General features: G+C 45.0%; 1 protein-coding gene across 1 annotated transcript in view; it reads right to left on the minus strand.

Annotated features, from left to right (window-relative positions):
* Positions 1 to 14,892, minus strand: part of RYR3 (ryanodine receptor 3) — a 504,411-nt gene that overhangs the window by 96,439 nt on the left and 393,080 nt on the right. Inside the window, exons 47-53 of the mRNA XM_032417231.1 lie at positions 13,862 to 14,031; positions 11,280 to 11,500; positions 9,592 to 9,682; positions 7,819 to 7,959; positions 6,403 to 6,566; positions 4,068 to 4,146; positions 332 to 421 (exon numbers count right to left, since the gene is read on the minus strand). Of these exons, the coding sequence (XP_032273122.1) occupies positions 332 to 421; positions 4,068 to 4,146; positions 6,403 to 6,566; positions 7,819 to 7,959; positions 9,592 to 9,682; positions 11,280 to 11,500; positions 13,862 to 14,031 (956 nt within the window). The remainder of the gene's footprint in view (positions 1 to 331; positions 422 to 4,067; positions 4,147 to 6,402; positions 6,567 to 7,818; positions 7,960 to 9,591; positions 9,683 to 11,279; positions 11,501 to 13,861; positions 14,032 to 14,892) is intronic.

Genomic DNA, 14,892 nt, shown 5'->3' on the forward strand with positions numbered 1-14,892 from the left:
TGTTTTCCTAGCCCTAAGTCCCCCACATCAGCAGTCTAACAAAAGCCCATCCCAGTCCTGTTGCAAGTGAACTATGAATGCATTTTGACTCAGCCTCTAGGTGCTGAATAGTGCTTCTCCATCCAATGGGTGCTCAGTGCCAAAGAACAGAACGTGAGGCTGGCCTCTTGGAAACTGGTCCTGGGGCTCTTGCCTGTGGTGAGCTCCTGAGGAGTTTATTTAAACTGGAGGGTGAATGTGCCCTGAAGTCATCTAACCATCTGACTGAAAGACTGCCCAAGGAAGGCAAATCAGCATGGCCGCTCAGTGTTACCAGAGGCAAGTTTCTTACCTTTTCCGTTAATGTCTTGAAAGGCCTGATGAGTGGATGGGTCTTCACATTTTCATCCAGGGAAATTCCATATTTCCATCCATTCTGACTCTGTAGAAATGTTCTCAGTTCAAATATCCTTGGCATCCAAAGAGCCCCACTGTATGACCCAAATCCCAGCTTCTATTTTCACTGAACAAATGGAATAATGGGATGTGACAGAGCTTGAAAATTCCCCCCCAAAGTGTCTAATTGATCCTTTCAGGCCATCAAGCTCTCTGCCCCCTGAATTGTGAACTCTGCTCCTTTATTTCTTCTTGTTTCAGCTGCTGTCCTCGCTGCTTACGTGCTTGTGTTTCAGACAGAAGGAGGTTTCAAAAGACCTGAGAAGAATGCTTCTCAGGTCAGCGTGTCATGATCACAGGCAAGGACAGAAGTCAAGGCCAAAGGCACGTGAGGACTGGTCCTACTGCCCACTGCCTGGAGGGGGCTGACTTGATTAGCACTGCGTGCCCGCCAACCCTAGAGCAGAATTGTAGCAATGCATGTCTCCTAGGGTCATAGAAATTTAAGAGTTTCAAAATTCATTAAACAAACATCGGTTGAATGCCTACTATAGTAGATGCCAGACTCGGTCCCAGGCACCGTGGATACAGAGGTAAGTAAGAGACCCTGATTGCCATAACCTCACAGCCCAAAGACTCCTGGCTGATCTTTCTCAATCTCTGCCTCTGCCCCCTTAGTAATGTGTCTGTTTCTCAAGTTTCTGTCCCTTCTCCAGAGCACACTCTCCCTGGTAGATGTAATCCAGGCCCATGGTCCACAGGTGGACAAATCTCAAATCGGTATTCCAGCCCAGATGTCTTTCCTACTTTCCAAACTTATTTAAGCTCTGCTTGGATGCCCACAGGTACCTCCTCACATGCCTGAAGCAGAACCTGGCATTTCACTCCTCTTAGGGGTCCCTCTTCTTGGGTTCCCCGCATTTCGGCGAATGGTACCAGCGTACGCTCACTTTCCAAGCCAGACATGCAGGAATCTTCCTTGACACCCCCTTCTCTGCACCCTCTCATGTGTGTTCAACTTCCCAGACCTGCTCATTTGCCTGCCTCTCCCTAGCTTCCCTCCAGTGTTTCAGTTCCAGCCACCATAGGCTCTCACCTAGATTACTGCAACAGCCTCTGTGTGGTCTCCCTGCCGCCAGTCTTGCCATCTCTCTGTGGACCCCATTTTCTATACGACCGTTAGGTGAGATTTATAAAATCACCCGGATCGGGGCACTCTACTGCTTTAAGATTTTCTGACTCCCAGCTGTCATCATGGTAAAACCCAAACTCCTTGTGGCCTCTAAAGCTATTGTGAGATCTCACTGACCTTTCTCAACTCATTTCTCACCTTTCTTCCTCTGCTCTACTCTGTGATCCCACCACATTGAACTATGGTTCTCCAAAGCCACCAGACTCTCTCTCACTTCTCTGCTTGCATCTGCTGCTCCCATGGACTGCAGTGCACTTATTTCCCTGGGCCTGAACAACGACCCACCCCTTATCACACGGTGTAGATGTCACCAGCTCAAGGAAGCATTCCTGGACCCTTGCTACTGACTTAGGGACTCCTCTTATGGGTTATGTGCTCTAACCCGGTGCTCTTGCCCCCCGCAGTACTGAACAACCTGTATGATGGCTGGTTCATTTTGTTTACCCCACAAGACTGTGAAGCTCTTGAGGGCAGGAGAAAATACACTTTCCTTTGTTAGATAACCAATGCCCACTAGGCAATGGTGAGCAAACCTGTTTCCCTATAAATGTGAAGCTTACAGGCTAGTGGAAGAGAGATTAATCACATACCATTCCAGGAGAGGGACAGTTGATAACTGCTATCACTGTATAATTCTTATAAATATATAAAGCTGCTTTAAAAACACTATGAAGGAAAAGAGCAAGATGCTAAGAAGGCCTACATCTGAGAAATCTGGGAAAGAGGTATGCTAGGAATTCACACTGGGATGGAGAGTTGAAGGATGAATTGGTGACTGGTGTTTGCATGTGTGTGGATGAACATGGAGACCTGGCTCAGAGTGGGAAGGGTTTCAGGCTCATGTAGAGTGTGTGTGTGTGTGTGTGTGTGTGTGACAGAGAGAGGGAGAGAGACAGACAGAGATACTAAAATAAGGGGATGTGGCTGGAGGGCAGAGGGTGGAGGGAGAGATGAGGCTGATTGAGATGGCAGCAGAGGCCAGATGAGGTAGGATCTGCTGTCGGGCCATGCTTAGGATTTTGGCCTTTGTATTAAAAATGGTTAGAAGCTATTAAAGGATTTTAACAAGGAGAAGGGCTGGGCTGGAAAACAGTGGTAGAATATGACTCAATTTGCATACTGAAACTAGCACTTGCCAGCAGTGTTAAGAACAGAACCGACAAAAGGCACGTGGGCAGACTAGTTAGGACATTATCACCAGCATCTGGGCAAAGGATGACTGCAGCCTGGACTAAAGCCATGGCATAGATAGAGAGACCTCCCCAAATTCAAGAGGGACTACAGAGGTAAAATCCACACGGCTTAGTGAGAGATTGGATATTGCTATCGGTTTGTGGAGGTGTCCCTTTCCCCTAATTCATAGGTTGGCCAAATGGGCATACTGCTCCTTCTAGAGCAGGGGTCAGCAAACTGGACCCTTCAGCCAACCCACCCAACCCCGTTTTAGAAATACAGTTTTTTCAGAACACAGGCACACTCTTGCATTTATGTGTTACCTCTGGCTACAGTAGTGTTGCAACCGCAGAGATGAGTGGTTGTAACAGAGACCGACTACCCACAAAGCCTAAAATGTTTACTATCTGGCTCCTTACAGAAAAAGCGTGCCAACCCTGCTCTAGAATCACGAGGCATGAGCCCATTCTACAGTTAACAAGGACGGTTGTTATCATCAGTCCCAAGTAGAAACTGATCAAACAATAAAAGCAGACCCCAGATCAATACAGAGGCTGAGCCAGTGGTTCAAGGTGTCCCTGCTCCGGGGCACACGGCCCCGAGGTGGTTTTCTGCGGCTTTGCAAGGAACGTGGCTTCCCAGTTACACACCGGAAGCCGCAGCTGAGCAATGGCCCCAGTCCTTAACTGGCTGCCCACAGGAATCCTGGATGGCTTTGGCACATTCCTCCCACTTTGCCTGCCAGCATTAAAGGGCTGACAGAGCAATTAAACTCATTAAGCAGCCTGACCTCATGTGGTGAGGAATTTTAAACACCAGATGGACAGGCTGATTAATAAGGGAGTGTCTGGAAGTTCTACCGCTGCCTGCCATAGGAAGATGTGCGTCCTCCCTAGAATAAAATTCAGTTTGCTGGCAAAATGCAAGGGCAAGGCTTTCAGTTTTATTTCCCCTTTACCAACGCTACGTTCCAAGAAAAAATTAATGAAAGCCTCCTGCCCCGCATTACGCATTGACGTCAAAACCACGCAAGCGCGTGCTCGGTGCAAACTCCAGAAAATGCAATATTTAGAAAGGAGTTAACGCTCCCGGAATCAATCATTTTCTTGAGAAATACAAAAAGCAGCACCAGCCGTTGCTGCCGCCTATTTCTCCGACCTCCACCAACCCTGGGAAATTGCTGCTCAGAAATAATGAATGCTCTTGGCACGGCCAGTCTGTCACTTAGACAAATCAGGCCGATTTCCAGGATTGGACCCTTTAATGCTGTTGGGCTGTTTCCCCCCGCCCCCCCCCCCAGGATTGTCAGTTAGATGATAATCCCTACCTTGTCACAGGCCCATTTATCATGTGAATGCTCCGCGTACTTGGTGACGATGTATTCCCATTTTTCAGGCAAGGAGAAACTGTGAAATGAGAAAAAAAACATTACAACCTTCCCAGGCACTTGAGCTGGATGTACTGCAAAGATGGCGGGAACCAGCAATCAGCGGTCAGAGGTTGGATTGCTGCCCCAAAGCCGAAGCTGGATGCCCGACAGTGAACTTCTGTGTGGAAGGATGGCGTGTCCATGCTGGGTCACAAACACACACCCTGTCTCATCAGAGGACATCACTGCAGGAGCCTCGGCTGCACAGGTGACCTCCCTCCGGCCGCTCCAGGTGCCCTTGGCCCCCGAAGACCCACCCTGGCTCCAGGGCCAGACCTGTCCGGGTGAGACAGGGAGAATCCCTTTATCCAAAGACACGGCCTCTAACCCCACCACTCCAATCTGGGAAGGCCAGAAATGGGTAGATAGAGGAGCAAATGTTACAAAATAGTGGTGGTCGTCTACCTTTCTGGATGCAGTGACTCATGTTTAAATATTAGAATGTGGTTAGGAGGGCAGGCATCAGCTTCTGTCCCCTCAGGTGGTAAAAGCACTTCCATTTTCCCTTGAGGAACAAGTCTTGCATTGCACGGAGTCTTATGTGAACAGTCACCAAGAATGGGCATTCGACTAGGCCAATCAGACTCACTCTCCCTGGAATCTGAATCTTGAGATGTTTGAGACTAAGGCATCAAACTCTTTGAGCTGATTCATCCAATGGGGATCCTACTTGAAGGTTCTTCATTTGGTCACACTCTGCCTTGATTCCTGTCCTTCCTGAGGCCCGGTTAGTCAGCTTTTCACTAGGTTTTGATAATAAGTCACTGTATCTTTGCAATAAGGTGCTTTTTTGCTCAACTTATAGCTTCGGTTACTCATATTACTCAAAGAACCATAATGATGCCAGAGGTATATGTGAAGAAATCAGAACTCTCAAAATAACATGGAACCATACACATCATTAGCAAACAATTGCTAGCATATAGCGTCTCAAAGTGTTTATGAAGGCATCCAGCTTACTAACACCATCTGCACATTTACGTTTTCACAGGGTGAAGTTCTCCAAAGTCAACACCTGCTTCTCTTGGGCCCTAGCTTGGTGGTTTGCCATACACTTAATCTCTTCTTTACAGTAGGTTCAATTCTGTTTCCTGCCATCCGCTCAGCTCAAGGCTCCATCTGATGGAATGTGTACTTAATTTTCCCAAAGATGAACTTTATACATTATCAAAGCGGACAGCCCCTCAGAATGGCTCAGGCTATGCCTCTCATAGGAGAACTACTGATGCAAAACACAAGTCCGAGGGGCTCATACAGGAGGTCTCGCTTTCCCTGCTCAATCTAAAGCATTTTTAGAGTTCTTCATTTAAAATGCACCCGGAGGGGTGCCTGGGTGGCTCAGTCGGTTGAGCGGCTGCCTTCAGCTCAGGTCATGATGCCAGGGTCCTGGGATCGAGCCCAGCGTTGGGCTCCCTGCTCAGCGGGAGCCTGCTTCTCCCTCTCCTCCCTGCTTGTGATCGCTCTCACTATCTCTGTCACTATCTCTCTCAAATAAATAAAATAAATAAAATCTTTAAAAAAAATGCACCTGGAGATGAAGACTGTATGACCCACAACACATTGTAACTAGGAAAGAACTGTCACAAGACAAAATTGAGCATACGTTGCCCAATATTTTATCTGTGGCCTAGTCATCACCAGGGAGGAATGCTGGAGAACCAGAAGGAGAGAGGAAAAGACACTATTATAAGTTTATTTCAAAATTCCAGCAAAATTCCAGCATGGCAAAGAGTGCGTCCACTCTTTCAACTAAGGACCCCATGTTGTTCTGTCATCACACCCTGAGGTCTTACTGGAGTTCAGCTGAGTGTTATTTATGGAGTTGTTTTGATGTATGATGCTATTAGAACTATAGAGGCCTAATTCACAAAGAATGAATATTTTGTCAAAAAACTCATTAATAAATTAATTGCATCATTTGTCAGGGCAGTTCTTGGAATGCCTCAGGCGACATTTGTGGAGAGCATTCATCTCTTATAATAAATAAACCACCCCCCCAAAAGAAAGCCCAGAATATAATAATACAGTATATAATCAGATATGGATGGATGAAACCTTCAAGAGTTGAGGACAAAATGCAGTCCCTGATGTGACTTGTAGCATCAAGGGAAATGATCAGCAGTGTTGGCAGGAGGGAAGGAAGGAAAGTTTACATTTCTTGTCACCTTCTGAAAGAAAAACACAGGCCACTGGGCAAAATATAGGACCAGCTTAGAGAAGATTCTGGACTCACTTCATGGTGTTGATGGGTTTGGGGTCAAAGTTGCCATCCGCATCCACTGAGATCTGTTTCTCCAATGTGGCTGAGATTCTGGTATCTAAATAATCCGGTGGCAGGGCCCCCGCTATAGCACTGAGACAAGGAAGGGCCATTCGGAAAAGGTCTGGGTCATACTTCTGTGAAGAAAGACAAAGGCCATGTTAGTACAGAGATGAGAACCAGGGCTACCCATGCAGAACCATTCAACAATTAGCTGAAAAACATAACATGCTTGCACTTGTCCAGGTTAACCAAAATGGCAAACATGTAAATTCTTGGATACTTTCTGGTGGAAACTGAGTGATCCTTGGAGGATGAAACGACAACCTGTGAAGCCTGAAGCCACCATTTGCTTTAAGTTGAAAAACCTTAAATCAAAGTTTAAATCATTCTCTCCCAAATAGTTAATTGCAAGAATATCTAAGGGTTACAGTGGTCTATAAACTTGTCCCCCACAGATGGTTATAGAAACTGACCCAACCTGTGACCGGATTGGGCAGCAACAGCTCTGCCAGTCCCTTCACTAGCTGATATGGGTCTTATGTTGGTATCATCAGCAGATGGCTCAATATCACATCCACTCTCTCTCGAATGGGGCCCGGAAGAAATTTCAGTCAAATAACATGGGGTTAGGAGCAGCTTTTGATCTACTCATACTAGAGCAAAGGAACATGGCAATCAAGAAAATTTAAGTGCAGGTGAACACCAATTGCAGCTGTACACATGCTTCAGACTTCGGTAAGAAGACCAGACCTACTCCTTTTCTACCTTTAAAGCTGACGACCTCAGCAATCTAAATAACCTGGGTTAAGGAGTGGAGGCAAGTGTGAGAGTTTGAACTGTCCTTCACTCAGACTGTACAGAGGTTTGGGATTCAGAGACCCTCAGTTTTTACTCAACTTCCTCCTCAAACGAGTGGCTGCAAAGAACCTTCCCCAGAAGGGCATGCGGTCTTCTGAAAATCCCACATCTCAACCTCACAGTGGCTGTTGGGGTTTCTCCTCTCCATCTGAACTTGGTAAAGGCTGGCTAACAGGGCCCACACAAGGTCAGGAGGAGAGGAATGGGGGCACAGGTAAGTCATCAAGACTGAACCAGGGACATACTGTTCTAATTTACTCTGGAAGTCCTTCTCCCATGTATTAGCTTTGCGAGTCTGGCAAGTTATTCAACTGTTCTGAGACTTTTCCTCACCTGCGAAATGTAGATTAGCACAGTTCCTGTTTCAGAGCATCGGGGGTAAGGATGGTGTAATATGCTTGTGAAGTAATTGGCACTGTCCCTAGCAGGTAGCAAAGGCTAATAATGTTAGCTGTTGTTATTCATAGGCGTTGATTATTCACTGGTCATCATGGTCCTCCCTCTTTGTTCGGGAAGTGCTACCATTACCTTGTGGGAGAGGGAGTCAAAAATCCCCCAGAAGAGCTTCTCTGTCAGGTGCAATTCTTCTTCCACAGCTAGCCCATAGCTCCCCCATCCTGAAGGCAGGCAGTAATACTTCCAGCACTGTTCATAGTGATTCGTCAGAAGCTGGGAGGTTGGAACAGGATTGCACCAGCGAGTGGGGCAGAGAAGATCCACAGGCGTCCACACCGTGCAGGGGAGAACAGAACAGTAAGCAGCCCACGTGAGAGTGAAGCCAACAGATGAAACAGCTGGGTGAGCTACAGAGAGGTCCCTGCACACCACTGGGAATGGTCCGCTTTCCTGCGTGATGAGTTCTAGCCTGAGCTGAATCTGCCCGATTAATTCTTGTGCCTCCTAATGTGCCCCTAGCAGTTGGGAAATGGAGAGGAACTGTTCCTACTTCCAATGAGAAAGTGCTACCCTCTGAAAGTTCTTGCTGTGTAACCTTCCAGGCACTTGAAGGTGGAAAGAATTCCTTCTGAGACATTTGTTTATAAATCTAGAAGATTCTGTGATGCTGACATGGGGATGATGGGGAGCATGTGGTGATTTTCTCTACATTGATTTCTGCCCATGGCTTTCCTTGCCTTTCTCTTGAGCCTTCTGATGGCCCGGCCACGTTACCACAGTTCCACATGTGGCCAGCAGAGGGCAGAAGTACAGCGCCAATGTTCCCATCCCGCAGGTGGGATCCACATCCTCTAAGAAAAATCCTGCTGCTCTAAGACGTAAAAGTGAGCTCACTGAGTGCCGTTGATGCTGCTCCCTCAGGAGTGAGAATCCAGCTGACTGTACGGGGCTGCCGATGAAGCAATGCCAAGCTGAACTGTGAAAACCATGGTTTTCGGCTAAAATATTTATTGGGATTAAGAGTCAAGAGAACAAGCCCTTGGAGGGCAGTGGAATCTCTGACAATATACAAGCTGTTTTCCGCTGGGCATGGAGACAGAGGATTGAACTAAAGGATTCTGGGAATTCTGTTTATCCCAGTAAAGCGCATCTTAAAATCCTTGCTTAGACTATTTCTGAGAAGAAGGGAAAGTTCTGTTAAATCACCAGGCAGAACTTTCAGGTGTCGCTGGCCAAGGCTGACACAATGAATATGCAAATACGGCAGGTACCTCTTAGGTAAAAGATAAAAAACGCTCTTCTCCTGGGTGGGCAGTTGACTGTGGTGCTCTCCCACCCAGGCCCAGATGCTTCTCCCTGTGTTAGTGATAAAACTTTTGTAATTTATGAGAAAATCATCAAGGAGACAACAGATAGCTCTGTAGCTGTGCTTTCCACCAATAAAAGAAAACAGAGATAAGAGTAAAAAACAAACAAAAAAGAGGGTCTGTTACAGAGGAAAAAGGAAGGCACAAGACAGTATGGAACAGAAAAAGGAGAGTTTAGGTTCTATACTTGAATGAATAATTGCAAGGCCTTCAAAGCTCTTTGAGATTGAAAACATTCTGAAAACCTAATTAAGGCAGGAAAGCGCAAAATCCAAGTCCCCCTCATTAACTTCTGCTAAATCACATGTAGTCAGTGGAAATCAATTAAAGAAAATTGGGGCAGTTAATGATCTACTCCCTACAACCTAGATGCTCAAGAAGGGGTTTGATAGGGTGGGTTGTACCTTCTTAGTCCTCAGCTTAAAAAAGTAAAACCCATTTAATGTTTATTTTGCTCCCCCAACTGTGAAGACCTCACGTTTTGCAAGGCAAGTCTCTGTGCCGTGGACGCTATTTCTATAACAGTGAAGAGGTTCACCTTAAGAGGCATTTTGCAGTATTCGTTGAGCTGGGGCACGTCAAAAACCAGACGTCGCAAGAGTTGCTGTAACATGGAAGGCCTCAAGTGACTGCGGTATGGAATAAAAAGAGAGATCGAAAAAAGTAAGAAAGAATATAATAAAGGAAGGAAGAAAGAATGAAAAAAGAAACACTCGTCCATAACCATACACCAGCGCTAAGCCGCCAAACACTTAGCTCCTAAAATAAGATCTTGGGTAAATCACAGTCAATGATAACACACTTTAAAAAGTGAGTACAGTTGACCCTTGAATATCATGGCAGTTAGGGGTCCAACTCCTGATTTCGGCTCAGGTCATGATCTCAGGGTCGTGAGATCGAGCCCCCTGTTGGACTCAGTGGGAGTCTGCTTGTGATTCTCTCTCTCCCTTTGCCCCCCCCAACTCTCTCTCTCTAATAAATAAATAAATCTTTAAAAAAATCCACGTATGACTTTTGACTCCCTCCAAAACTTTACTAATAGCCCACTGGTGATGGGAAGCCTCACCAATAACAAACAATTAACTGATTAACACATATTTTGTGTTACACGTATCATACTGTGTTCTTACAATAAAGGAAGCTAGAGAAGATATTAACAAAAATCATAAGGAAGAGAAAATACATTTATAGTATTGTATTTATTGAAAAAAATCCATGTACAAGTGGACCCGCACAGTTCAAACCTGTGTTATTCAAGGGTCAACTGTATAGTTAAAATATAGGAAGAGGCATGTGTGGCTAATGAATTGAGATACCTAAGGTAAAGTCTCATCACCAGGTGACAAGATGTTGTAGGGCCTATGCACACTCAAAATATAGTCATTGATTACGTACAAAGAATGTAATAGAAAGAAGGTGCAGTTGATTTTACAGCCATCTCTAAGGGCCAACTGTCCAAAGGATGAAGCTGGGGCTGACCAGTGCATAGGTGGAATCTGAGGCCACCTATTGGTGTGATCAGAAGGGAACTTAAGGCCCTCTGAGCCACTATCCTGAAATCCTCACTACTGGAATATCTTTAAGTTAAGGCTTTCTCCTCAAAAAAACTTTTAACAGGCAAATGCAGTAACTAATTAGAGAACAATTTATCAAATTATCAAAGAGCTCTATCTTAGGAACCAAAACATTAGTTCTTAATCTGAACACTGAATACTTGCCTGAAAGACAGCCTCATCTTCTGGTCCACGAACCCTCAGGGCAAGAGCCTGAGCTGTGTCCCCCATTTCTTTTTCTTTTTTTTTTTTTTAAAGATTTTTATTTATTTGACAGAGAGAGACACAGCGAGAGAGGGAACACAAGCAGGGGGAGTCGGAGAGGGAGAAGCAGGCTCCCCGTGGAGCAGGGAGCCCGATGTGGGGCTCGATCCCAGGACTCTGGGATCATGACCTGAGCCGAAGGCAGACGCTGAACGACTGAGCCACCCAGGCGCCCCTGTGTCCCCATTTCTTCACAGTGAGAGATGAACTCAAGGAAGAGGTGATCAGAAAGCTTGTGGCAAGGGGACCGAGCATATCCTACGAGGAGATGACTGAGAAAGGGTGGGTGTATGGCTAAGGCCTGGAAGCTTCCTCAGACTGGAGTCACTGGAGTTTTTCAATTACACAATTAAAGGCAGCTGACAGGGAAGCATATTCGCAGGTGAAAAACACGGGCAGGGGTACTTACTTGCAAATGGCAAGCAAACATTCTTCTATGGTGTCCCTCTGAGCTTTGGTGAGGGACCGTCCCTTGGAAAGCCTGTATATTGTCTGTAGTGTAGAATCGATCAGAGACGTGTAGTGTTCTGTTCCGGCAAAGAGAGGGGCGCATCTTGTGAGGAGCGGGAGCACGGCAGAACATAAATACCTATTTAGGGCAAGTGCTACCTCTGTGGTGCTCAGGGAAACCTAGGAAAGGGGATTGGGACTCTGGTTAATCTCCCCGGGAAAGACAGAGCAAAGCTTACCCCGAGGATGGAGCTCCTGTCTAGCAGGTGGGAAAGCTTACACGCAACAGTGTCTCACAGCAACAGAGTGAACAACTTTCTACCTTGTCAGCAGACCCACTTCTCTTCTGCATTTTCAGTGAGAAAATACAAAGTCAGGTTAAAAGAAAAAAAAAAAACCGAAGGAACGCAAAGGCCGACTGGCCCTAACTCATTCCAAATGATCCACAACCATCTGTTTCCCTCAAAGAGAGATTCTAAAACCTATTAACATCAGCTGATGATTGGTCTAACCCAACGTTCTTCGTGTTTGCAAAGGCCAGCTAACAAGCTACTATATTCTTCTGCTTGAGCTCTCTTTTCTCACCTTATGGAGACTCACAAGTTATCTCTTGTGATTTTGAGATTAGTAAGTGGCTATTGGACAAGCAAGCCATCAAACTACTGGTTTTGTGACATTTTATAGACAGAAAGTGGAGCTCTGACCCCCATCACTTAAATTATAAGCATTGTGAGCCATTCACGATCTAATAAATGGCATGGGGTGGAAGTCACTAAAGGGAACCTAACTTTGCATGGGAAAAGGGCACACGGAATAGAAACTTAGGACCTGCTCTAAAATTCTGTTGTCATTATCACTCACAGTGTTCTTTCTCATTCATTTAGACAGGCTAGACACAAGGAATGCCCACTTAGTGACACTTTGTCAAAGCATTCTTAGCTACCATCTTGGAAAACTGAAGAACTTCAAAAGAAACCTTGAGATCCACAAAGATGAAATCTTCTCATTATATCCTGTGATTATCACAGCCGTTAGATCTGTAACACATTTTCTATAACTTACGACGTGATAAACTGTTTTGAACTGTACACATTTCCGGGTATTCCTATTAATTTTCAAAAGTTCGTCTTTGAGAAAAGATTCACTAATCAGACTGAAAAGAAATAGCAAATCTTTCACATTTATCATTTTGACAGAGTTGTCACAATGGGGAAGGACAGAGTTTTGATTCCAGTGGCTTAAAAGTTTTCAAAAGAGAATGCATGTACTAAGGAACTGAATGTTTAACTTCTTGTGCTGCAGATGGTACTTAGACAAGCATGTGATTTGAACACCAAATGGTAGAACAGCATTTGCCATTTATTTGATCTACAAAAAAATCAAATGATCTGATCAGGAACCTTGAGAATGTCTCACAAGTTAAAACAATTACTTTTTTAAATCAAGGAATTTATAGAAAAACTCAAAACAAAAGTAGCTGTGGAACCATTGTTTTAATTATCCAAAAGGACCATATGCCCCTAACACTTTCATGGATGTACCATTTCTTATCCCCATGCCACAGATAGGAATGGAGCTCCCATTCAGACTGGGGCTTGGATTGCTTTCCCATTGCTGGGTGATCCCATACATTTGTGAGTAACCCATTCAAATCGAATCCATGCCAATTAAGGTACAGGCTGGCAGACCACCCATTACAGAGCTCAGACTTCTGTCTCTGTTGGACACTAGGCGGAGCCTTGAGAGACTTTATGACTGATTAAGAAGACATGTTTCTTCTGGCTCTTTAAAAGTAACCTACACTGGCAAGATGTTTTTAGACTTATGCTGATTGAATTATTATTCTTTTCTCCTTGGGCCCAGGACTCCTGGTGTACTGTTCCTGACTTGGGGCATTATGCATCTACACTTTATAACTCCTGGGGCCTCCGGTCTCGATGTCTATTGATGTTGGATTCTTTACCCTTGACTTTCGAACTTGGGTTTGCCCTTGACCTCTGGTCTTGATCTTGTCATGCCCAATACCCCATAATTGCTTGACTTGGAGACTATCTTTCCTGATGGGCAGTGCATGAAACTTAAGGAAGGAGAGTGAGAAGAGTATTTCCAGCCTATAATTCTGCCAACCAGACTTTTTCATAAGCAATAAGCCCTGGTTCTCAACTGAGGAAGACACTGTCCCCAAGAGGACATTTGATGATATCTAGAATTGGTTTTATAGGTGGTACTACTGATATCTCGTGGGTAGAGGCCAGGGATGGTGCTAAATATCTTACAATGCACAGGATGTGCCCCCACAACAGATAGTGCCAAGGAAATTGCAACAGAGGAACCTGGATCGAATATTTGAGGTTAAGTTTACCTACATTTAAGTCTCTGGCACAACAAATTAGGATCTTCCATTTCTTGGTGCCTCTGTTTTCTCACCCTTTAAAGCAGCCTGCTAACACGTAATCAGTAAATAGAAAACATTCACTTTGAAATCCATGTCACCAATGTACAATGATGGGAAAAATATTTTTTCTTATTTTAGCCACTTACCGTATCTAGAGAGGCAGAGGCTCTTAAGTCAGGTAAAAATCCAACCTCTAGCAAGTGGAGCAGAAAAGTTTGATCCTTAATGCCATAAACACGATCCAAGAACAGCACCATGGGTGCCTTGTGGTCAGGGCAGAAGTTGGCTGCCATATCTGGCTCGCTAACGGACCCATCTGAAAGACCCAAAGAGAACGTCATGTCCCCTTTTCTATCTCCACAGTCTCAAAGGCAACACAGAGCGTGTCTGTCTATGCTTTGTTATCCTAACAAGCAATAGGAATACAATATTGTGCTGAAGTCAGCTGATACTGACTTGGGAAAGCTGGTTGTTTACACTTCCGGAATTTTTTGAGCCAGTTGTTAGACATACTCATTATTAAAAACTAAAATTTACAATTAAGTAAATTATATTTAGGAAGGTGACAAATACTCAAAACTCGTCACCTCCTAATGATCTCACTATAAACTATACTCTTGAGGTTATTTACATTTATTTTATTTGCATGTTGGAAATACAATACAATGGTGTGCCACGTGTATTCTCTTTCCAACTCCATGGCTCAGTGACACATATTGATAGCTTGCACTGGACCATGGTTAGAGGACTTACACCTCAGAAATGGGCAAATGTCAGGAATCGGGGCTTGAGTTTTTGCTTTGTTGACCGAAGACACAAGAAAGGAAGGGAGAAAATGTAAGGTAGATTAAATTTAAGAGTGTGTCTTTTCTGTAGCCATCGTATCATAAATAGCACAAAACTGAGGAAATATCCTCCTAGTATTTGGAAACTATTATCTGATTTAGGTGAAATTGAGAACAGATCATCCAGTAATTCTAATCTTATTTTGATAAGAAAAGCTCAGAGGGCGCCTGGGTGGCTCAGTTGGTTAAGCGACTGCCTTCGGCTCAGGTCATGATCCTGGAGTCCCGGGATCGAGTCCCACGTCGGCCTACCTGCTCAGCAGGGAGTCTGCTTCTCCCTCTCCCGCTCCCCGCTCTTGTGCTCTTTCTCTCTCTCACTCTCTCTCTCAAAT

The sequence above is a fragment of the Phoca vitulina genome, unplaced genomic scaffold, assembly GCF_004348235.1.
Source record: "Phoca vitulina isolate PV1807 unplaced genomic scaffold, GSC_HSeal_1.0 scaffold20, whole genome shotgun sequence".
NCBI classification, from domain to species: domain Eukaryota; kingdom Metazoa; phylum Chordata; class Mammalia; order Carnivora; family Phocidae; genus Phoca; species Phoca vitulina.